Raw genomic sequence first — 9,341 nt, 5'->3', positions numbered from 1 at the left:
TAGTTTAGTCGTCAGCTTTCGTGGCACCGTGCCTTCGATCCACACACCAGGATTGCTGACAACCTCGTCTACATGAGAGAGAATCAGTCAGTGGTTCGCGTCGTATGTTTCCATCGCCACGCTGTGCCCGCTGAACACTTCCCGCCCAAAGGGCGCATAGCCGGTCTTGGAAAGGCAAACACAGTCATCCCCCACCGCGGCAAAGTGGATCGCCGCTCTGGCCGGTAGAGACATGCGCTCAGGCAGTACCTCTGCGGCAAAGCCCTCGCACCAGCGTGTTGGCACCGCAAAGCCTCGACGTCTGAACGTCCCCACAGCGTCTTCTTCCGACAGGTAAGACGGCCGGAGCAAGACGAAGCTTTCGAGCAGGCTCTGCTCGAGCATGCCCGTCGACATCAGGCGCTCCTTCCAGATCTCGGAGTCGTACAAAAACTGACGTTGACGAACGAGTCGGTCTGCGAAACGCGTCAGTAACTGCGGGACGAGGTGGGCGCGTCCACCACGTGCATCTGGATGACTTCGTTCGCGTCTAGATCGCTCAATAATCTCCATTAGCTGAACGTCTTACCCGAGCTGTTGCTTCAGGGAGCCCAAGAGCTCCTGGAAGTTCATCGAGGCCAGTACCTGTACGAACGAGATGCTGAGGAAGACGTAGGCGAAGATACGCCCGGGATGGTAGCTCGTGAGGTGTGAGATTGCCTTACAGCCCCTGTAATTGGCAGTTCAGTATCTGAGACCGCCACTACTGAGGAGAGACGAGACGAGCTCACCAGCCATGGCCGATAGCATAAACCTTACCAAGCTTCGTGGCGTCCAAGACATGGGCAATTTCTTTCGATGTTTGGCTCAGGACGTACGCCGCCGGGTCGATGGGCTGTTCGGTCTCGCCAATGCCGAGCATGCCGAGGGGGAGCGCGCCGCAGCCTTTGTCCCTTAGACGAGATACGATGTGGCACCAGTCGCGAGACGTCGATGGAAAGCTATAACAGAACGGGAGGGTCGGCTTGGAAGACTGGGCGGAGGAGAAGTGCTCAGTAGGTTGGGCCACGGGAGATGATGAGGTCATTGCACAGCGATGCGCTCGTGGGATGATGATACCAATGGTAGAAAGAGGGTAGCAGACTGGGATTTGTGCGGCGCAATGGCTGGCACAACGAGACGATTTCAGACCAGCCACAACCTGACTTGAGACATCGCAGACGTGCAGGCCATCGGAATAGTTTTCCTTCCATGAAAAATGCAGGAAGAGGTTACCAGCGGAATACATTAACACTCAGTGTGGACAGCGATGCAGCAGGATTCAGAGTACGTCGTCGCTGCAAAAGCCGCCGCATCTGAACGTCTCTACAAAGTGCTTCGCGTCTTCCTCGGACAGGTAGGCTGGCCAGAACGAGACGAAGTCGTCGAGCAGACTCTGCTCGAGCGTGCCCGTCAGGGCCAGGTGCTTCTTCCAGATCCCAGGGTTGCGCAAACATGACGCTGACGAACGAGTCGATCTGCGAAACGCGTCAGCGGTTGTAGGACAAGGTGTGCACGCGTCTGCCACCTACGTACAACCTCGTTTGCGTCTGATTTACCGAGAAATCTCAACTAGCCGAACGTCTCGTGCCCGAGAATCCAGGAACACTTGAAAGTCCATCGGGGGAAGCACTTGTGTGAAGGAGGTGGTGGGGAAGACGCAGCCGATGGTGCGCTCGTGATAATAGTTCGCGGGACGCGAGATCGCCTTGCAGCCCCTGCAATTGGCGGTCCAGCATCCGGGTTACCCCGCAGCGATGAGGAATAGGGTGAGCTCACCAGCGCTGTCCGAAGCAAATAACCTTCTCGAGCTTCTCGGCATCCAAGACATCGACAATGTCTCTCGATATCAAGCTTTGGGACGTACGCCACCGGATCGGTAGGCTTGCCAGTTCCGCCATAGCTGAGCATGTTCAGGGCGAGCACGCTGTAGTCCTTGTTGTTCGGACGAGGCACAATGTGCTGCCAGTCGCGAGACGTAGATAGGAAGCCATGACAGAACAGTAGGGTCAGCTTGGACGGCTATACAGGGGAGAAATAGTACGGTAGTATTATATCAGGGCGCGAGAGGTGACGATGTCCTTGTATAGCGATGTGTCCACGGACTGGTGATATCGATGGTAGGAAGGGAGTAGCAGACTGGCTTGCGTATTTACGCACCGCAATGCTCGGCGACCTGAATGAGAGCGATTTCTGACTAGCCGAAACCTGACCTGAAGGCCATCAGAATGGTTCTGTCTGTGGAAGAGGATGCAGAGGGATACATCAGCGCTCAGCGTGAGCAACAGTGCACTGAGTGCAGCAAGGTTCAGACTTACGGTGCCATATCGCAGGTTTCATTCTGGTTAGGGTTTGCGGCACCGGCTGCCAGCTCGGGCGGGCGTCCAACGCCGTTTCTGCAGCCTGCCGAACGCACTTCACGACCTCCATCCTCCACGCTCAGATTATGGCTCATCGCTGTCTCAGATACTTCTCTGCTTGTATCTACTTGTTTTCTGTCATATGTGCGCACTCTCTCAGGTCTCGGATAGCGTATTGCGGTAATGGTGGCCCCAGCTAAACCCTGACCGGACCTTGTGGTACGTCTGTTTCCATGCGTGATGCGGGCTTAACTTGACGCCTCAACAGAACGTACGTTTCTCGACCTTGAGCGATGCATATGCCACGCGGGTCCTTTGAGGGTGGATCAAAGCCGTCGAAGTAGTGAGGAATCTCGAGGTGCGTCTCTCTGACTGCTATGTCTCATATGTCCTTGCTTATTGTAAGTTTAGCAGCCAGCGGCCCAGTCGTCTGCTGGCAAAGCGACTAGTTCACTCGAACATACAAGCTCCTGCCGCATCTGACCCTCTGCTCGACGAACATTACACAAAGGCACATACGACAGGCCTTCCCAGAGTGTCTATCGGTGTTTTAGCTTGCTCACTGGTGACACACTTAGTACGCAGGTGAGTCCCGCTGTCGTACACACTACACGCACACTAAGTAAGCTCGATTTTTTTGCAGTGTAGGACATGCTCACATGGTCCAGACTTTGGTGGCGCAAGCTTTGCGTTTTTCAACGTCGTCGCTGCATGTCACAATCTTCATTCTGCCGCCTCGCCTGCGCCGTTTCATACCGGACCCGAACGGACCTTCTCCCCTGTTTTCGCTGATTGCTCGAGCCCTGGCCCATCGCCCGCGTTCGTGGAGGCGCACCGCTGTCATCGAACATGACTTAGGAGCATCACAAAGTGTCCACATCGGCGACGTCTCACACTATCGCCTGTCCCGAATGCATCTGTATCGCTCAAGACCAGAAACGTCGAGGTACGACTGCACCGGCCGAAGAATTTGAAAAGAAATAGGGAAAACGATAAGGAGAAAGAGACGACCGTCTGACGTTGGAGCAGCATATGAGCGGGATGGGTTTTGGGACCTGGCGCGTACGCGAATAACATATAAGTTACTGGACAGAGACGACGTAGCGGAAAAACAGAACCGCGAGCACGCATGACCAACGAGACGTGTTCACCAGGTACTACGCAGACGCATACGCGCCGCGATATTGATGTTGTCCAGTGTAGAATCCATGATTACACGCATAACAAAAAATCAACGACTAGCTCTATTCGACTGCGGGAAGTGAATCCGATTATTTTAAGTGGGAAATACCATGCATAAATCAATGTGGATTACCTTGCTTGCCAAGGTATGCTGAGACAGGCATAGTTGCCCATCAATCTGCTACCCGACTTGATCCGATAATACTGTACATCTCCGTTATCTTATCTACCCATCTTTGCTACTCGGACACGTTCTCGACAATTGTCGTCTTGTACCTGATCGAGGAAGACCTCGTGAACGCCAACATCGCGCGCACAATGAACCTGTCTGACATTCACCTTGCCGCGCTCTACGGCTGCTGCTAGGACGACCTCATCGCGTGCCTCCAGGGCAAAGAGAACCTGCTTGTCTGCACGCGCGCAGACGTGCGCCTGAACCTCTTCGTGCCTGACAAGCGTCCCAAGGCGTGCCACTACATGTGCTCATCATTATCCATTGGTTGATCGGAGGGAAAGACAAGGGCAAGGCCTCTGACACTTTCGCTGCCAACATCATAGACGTGAGGATACTCAGCGCCCCTCGCGCGACTGGAGGGATGTCACCGAAAACACCCTCAAGAGGTTCGCACTGAGTGACCCCATGGCGTTGCCCTCTGTGGCACAACCATCCTCGAAGAAATGACACACGACTGTGACAAGCACGAACGACTGACCGCACGCTTGAGATTCAGACAAGTTGAAGGAAAATTGTAACTCATACATGTTAATGCTCTATGTGTAACTCTAGTTATATACCATATATTTGCCGTGAATGACTAGGGTATCTCTGAGAACAAGCAAGGTTTCTGCCGGCGCAGACGGCCCTCCTCTAGTATATGCCATGTCTAAGAAAGGGAAAATCCACTAATTTTTCTCCCTGGAAATCCCACTGGGTATGCCATTTTTGATGTGGACTTGCGTCGACACACTACGAGGGATACTAAGTGGATCTAATCAGAAGGCGGCGCCGACGAGGTCTGGCGACTATGCGTTAGCTTATTCAGCTAGCCCAATAACCAAGTTGTATTAGTGACTGTACTACGATACAAACAAAGGCTTACCTAGCCCAATAACCAAGAGGTTGAGATGGGGCTAGGTAGCAACAAAGGGGTCCCTTTTATACTACTCAGGCTGCGCACGGACCAGGCGTTACATAAGCGACTGTGCTATGGCGGCTGCTGGCGTTTAGGGGACTTTTGGTGGAGAAGCGAGGGCCGGCGTGTCATATCTGATGACGTTGTCGGGCCGACGGGGATAGGATGTCTGTTGCCGATCGGACTCAGAGATAGACGGGGGCCGGCGTGTCATATCTGATGACGTTGGCGGGCCGACGGAGATCGGATGTCCGGTGGAGATCGGAGTGCGGCTGTTACCGGGGAAGCGTGATGCGGTGGCGGGGCGGCGGCGATACAGGCGCGTCTGGTGCGCTGATGCGTGCCCGTCGGTGATGCGTTCTCAAGGTGTTTAGCGCGCGGCTAGGACTTGTAAACTGGCGCCAATGCGCCGACGACGTTTGGAGGGTCGTATAAACATGGGATAAATCGGAGAAAATGGAAATAAAATAGGAGGCCGGGGCTACGCCCACGATAATTTTCCCACTGACGTTTCAGTGGGTCACCCATTGATCTAGTAAGTGGGTATTCCGCTAGTTGCACCAACATCCACTGATTTTTAATGGAATCGCCCATGATAAACCAGTGGCTGCACCTACTGAGATCTCGAGGGTCTCACTGCAGTCCCACTGATTTTCAATGTGTTACCCACTAGAATATGTTTATGGTTTACATTGATACTTCCAAGGAATCCTACTGATTCCTATTGGCATATTCCACTACCTTGCAATGGGATCCCACATAGTAAGAGCCACCACACAGATCAATTAGCATGGATACCATACATCTACCTTACATTACAGCACGGACTGCACACTATCAAAGCCTAATGTGCTGTATAACAAGTTAACTGGGCAATTATGGACAATATACTGAGAGCTCATCAAGTCGGCAAGTCTCCAGCTCCACATTCGCGCGGCGGCTGCTATGCCAGACAAACAATATCAAGCATCCTTAACTTGTGTGGAATATGCCAATCTGCGAAGAATGCAAAGTCGTCAGGGTGCAGCGCCCCACGACCGGGTGGCACCTGACCTTCACACCTGCCAGAAACACCTTTGATATCCTGGCGTTCAACTATCGAAGTGATGAGCGCATTCCCATTTTATGCTCTGTGTGAAATACCTTCGATTATTGATCTGGTGAATAACTACGCTAAGAACACCTCTAGGAATGTTCAGATCTGGAGGCGTCCTGAGCGCATCAGTCTCTTCCTGAGAGCCGGCGACGGTATGCTTCTTCTGCACCTGTTCGTGCTTCTCCTTGGCAACAGACAGGATGTTTGGGCTTTCCTCCTTCTTGAGTGCATTGTTAAGGGACACTTTCTTGCTTACATACCGCTCTCGGTCAGCAAAGGTTCCGCAACAGCCTAGTAGCACCAGTACTTACAAATAGCCAGTCTCTCAATGCAGCATCTCAGATATGTCATTCGCATCTTTGTAACCCTGCAGCTTATTCATTCCAGCATGCATCTCGCCAGGCTGTCGCCCACACAAACAGCATCCACATGTGCCCATCGCCCAGACACCAGCACTTACGTCCTTCATCAGCTTCACAACCAGAACCGTCACACGTCCGATGAGGTTGTCTGCTGAGTGCTTGTCCGAGTCCCAGAGCATCACGCTCAGGTTCTCCTCGCCCTTGACCTCATCATCTGTGAGGAGTAGCACCGCAGTCTCTTTTCAGACAGGGTTCAGGTCGCTCTGAATGATGTGCGTGGCGTGGAGAGGCTTGCCGAACTTGGCATACGCGAGCACGATGTACAAATTGCTCTTCCCGTTCGAGTCCTGCGTGTTGAGGCTGACAGCGCAGTGGACCATCACCACGATTACACCGAGCGCTTTTATGTCCATTTTTCACGTCGTCACCCGTGAGCATCTGGGCAAAGTTGATCGTGAGTGACTTGGGCGCGATGTATCGGACACACTGTGAGACCAGTCAGATGGTGCATTGCAACAAAAGGAGAGGCATGTACTGCAGCGGTGACATCCACCTTTACAAACTTCTGGATTACCGGCAGGTCAAGGACATTGGACAGTTTCTTTGTGAATGGCTCAATGCTAACTTCAGTCTGTGCAACTTGTAATTCTTCCTTGAGACTACACAACGGTCAGACTTACTTTGGGCACATCCATTAGTGTAACAGCTAAATGTCTGACAAACGGCAGATTCTGCACAAACTGCACTCTAAAGCGCGCGGCGGCGACAAAGCCTACAACCATAGTGTAGACCGGGATGGGGAGTTTAACTAGTCTCATGCCCACAACGAAAAACTTGAGGATGAGATGCATGTCATGGAATCGGAGTTTCTTCTGCTGGCTCGAAAAGCTTGGTGCGAAATCGAAACTTTGTAATGCTGCATTCTGAGAGCTCAACATTTGGCGCATGAAACCCTTGAAGCAAAAAATGCACCAGATAATCGCCAGTTTGATCTGTGTAGATCTACTTCGCAGGACCCTCAGAGATCTCAGATTCAACCTCCGTGACCTTCTTGCGGCTCTCCTCGTTCTGGTCCAAGCCGACCTACTCTTTCTGAGGGTAATTTGGGTGTCCTGGCTGATCTGGCAGCGCATGTGTTGACACAATGAGCATCGGATTCGTTGACAACAAAGGATGGGAGCGATGCCTGAAGCGCCTATTTGACCATCTGTAAAAGGTGCATTCAGCATGGCATATCGTTTCAGAGGTGTGTCCTTATGTCAACGATAGAGATGAACATCTCGGGGTCCACAAGGCCCCAAACAAGCTTGACGATGGCATTCAGCCACTTGACAGACTCGGACATCGGCAGGCTGTGCACAGCTGGAGGTTGAACCAGATGTGTTCAAGTTCCTTCTCAACCTTGCGCACGGCATTCTTGATGCTGATCTGCACAGCAGCGGCAATGCCCCAGATGAGGTCGCTCCAGATAAACCAGGCGAGCAGACCAGTGCACTTTCTACAGGCAGTGAAGAGCCAGGTGAGGAAACAGAGTGCAGTGACGCCAAGTGTGCCTGTGGGCAAGATGCTCCGCACCTTTAATAGATTTGGCTCATTGACTTCTGGCGAGAAGGCCTGGTTGCAGATGCTGCTCAGCTCGGCGGGGGGCGGGAGTGGGAGCGGGCAGGCTGGGGTCCATCTTCAAAGACGAGGGCATTCAGCGCACAGCCATGCCTGTCTTGTGGTGGGCAGGGTCCAACACCTCACTGTCGAGGCCCTTTTCGCAGAAGTCTGGGAATGCACACCAGCCCACGCTTGTTTATGGAAGGCCACAAATGGTCCATTTGAATCGGGGTTGCAGGTGAAGATCATGCTGCCAGGTAACGCGGTCTCTGTTCCAGCGGTCGCTCTTCCACTCTGCGCAAGGTCAGCTGGCTTCGAACCCTTTGGCAGCTGTGTTCTCTCCATGAGCTCCTTCTTCTCGCCTTGGCCAGACTTTTCAGCTTTCCCGGGAGCTGCATTGTTTCCGAGGTAGTAGGAGGCAGGTTTGCAGCCCTATTGATTGGAGGAGTGGAGGAGACAGCTGGGGCAGCGCGGCATTGACATTCGGCTTCAGTCCGCTTACATTTCTGTTGACTACGTTGTCAGAGGTATTAGGTGCCGGTGTTGGTGGTAAACATTTGTCTGCAGGTAGGTTTAATTCCTTGAAAAGCTGCAAAGAGGTCAGATTAAGATGTGCGCGCAAGTGCGGCGTGATGTATGACTTGGATTGGATATGAGACGATCGCCGGCTCGTACAGCCATCATAGCTATGTACTGGCTATGAGTTTATGTCGCCGCTACCATGGTCGTCGTGACTGCTGCAGGCACTGACAGAGGTGCCGACGGCGTTGTGTAGTCAACGCACAAGGTTTTGTGGAAAAATATCTAGTTGCCAAGATTTGCAGGCCCATCTTCTCTTCCTCTTTGCACTATCTCTCTTTGCCATCAAACAAGCAATTAGACAAAAGATGATATGGTTGTACAACTGCAGCATCCAGTCTTGTGGGTTGTGAGGGCGCAACGTACAACTATTGATGTACTTTGAAGGCTGGACTGTCCCCATATCATTCAAGGTATCCATCAAGCGACTGGCGATGTTTCCAGCCATTTGACATCTGGTGGTGCAATGCAAACGAAATTGGCAACAAGCGTTGGCGTTCTTTGTCTGAGAAGATGAAAACCAGAGGACACTGATGTCAGAGTCATCGAGATGATGGCTCAGGTTTGAAGCTTGATATAGTAGCAAATGCTACAAAACACGTTGCATGACATACTAGTAACCAGCCTAGCAACTGTATAAGGTAATTCTAGGCCTATAATGACTGTCCGGCACCTCTCGGCATGCTCAGAACCTCTCTATAACATAGAATGTCTTATTAAACATATGCCTGATTGAGAAGACACTACATGACATAACGTGTTTGGGCGCTTATTTCAGTTTTTTGTCAAAAGATGGAGAACATATGTAGAAACATATTTGCTATACCAAACATATGTCAGAAATCAATATTTAGCCTGCTATTCGCAAAATACTCGCCAAAAGTCGGTTCTTTTTGGAATATATATGGTAGCGCTCCCGGATTTGAATTAAGTGCCCATCGCGAGCATCTAGCTTTGCAGGTCATTCCACATGCTCCCCTGGCTTCCTCTCTTGCAGAACCTTCAGGGC

At 52.0% G+C, this 9,341-nt stretch overlaps 3 protein-coding genes across 3 annotated transcripts; all 3 read right to left on the bottom strand.

The window, feature by feature from the left end:
* Nucleotides 1–87: 87 nt before the first annotated feature.
* PHACADRAFT_201692 (uncharacterized protein) lies at nt 88–1,066 on the bottom strand (the record flags this gene model as incomplete). The annotated part of the gene is made up of 3 exons (XM_007401982.1): nt 88–517; nt 569–709; nt 771–1,066. The coding sequence occupies 3 exons, from the start codon at nt 1,064–1,066 to the stop codon at nt 88–90; spliced, it is 867 nt and encodes a 288-aa protein (XP_007402044.1).
* A 234-nt stretch (nt 1,067–1,300) lies between these two features.
* PHACADRAFT_201691 (uncharacterized protein) lies at nt 1,301–1,919 on the bottom strand (the record flags this gene model as incomplete). Its single annotated transcript, XM_007401981.1, has 3 exons — nt 1,301–1,496; nt 1,578–1,736; nt 1,798–1,919. 3 exons carry the CDS (start codon nt 1,917–1,919, stop codon nt 1,301–1,303), a joined length of 477 nt encoding a protein of 158 aa, XP_007402043.1.
* A 3,746-nt stretch (nt 1,920–5,665) lies between these two features.
* On the bottom strand, nt 5,666–6,933 carry PHACADRAFT_201690 (uncharacterized protein; the record flags this gene model as incomplete). The annotated part of the gene is made up of 8 exons (XM_007401980.1): nt 5,666–5,689; nt 5,747–5,777; nt 5,837–6,009; nt 6,250–6,357; nt 6,400–6,498; nt 6,572–6,637; nt 6,687–6,782; nt 6,832–6,933. The coding sequence occupies 8 exons, from the start codon at nt 6,931–6,933 to the stop codon at nt 5,666–5,668; spliced, it is 699 nt and encodes a 232-aa protein (XP_007402042.1).
* Between the last annotated feature and the right edge of the window lie 2,408 nt (nt 6,934–9,341).

The sequence above is a fragment of the Phanerochaete carnosa genome (assembly GCF_000300595.1).
Source record: "Phanerochaete carnosa HHB-10118-sp unplaced genomic scaffold PHACAscaffold_14, whole genome shotgun sequence".
NCBI classification, from domain to species: Eukaryota; Fungi; Basidiomycota; class Agaricomycetes; order Polyporales; family Phanerochaetaceae; genus Phanerochaete; species Phanerochaete carnosa.
The sequence above is the reverse complement of the archived record's forward strand: the minus strand, read 5'-3'. Positions and strand labels throughout refer to the sequence as shown.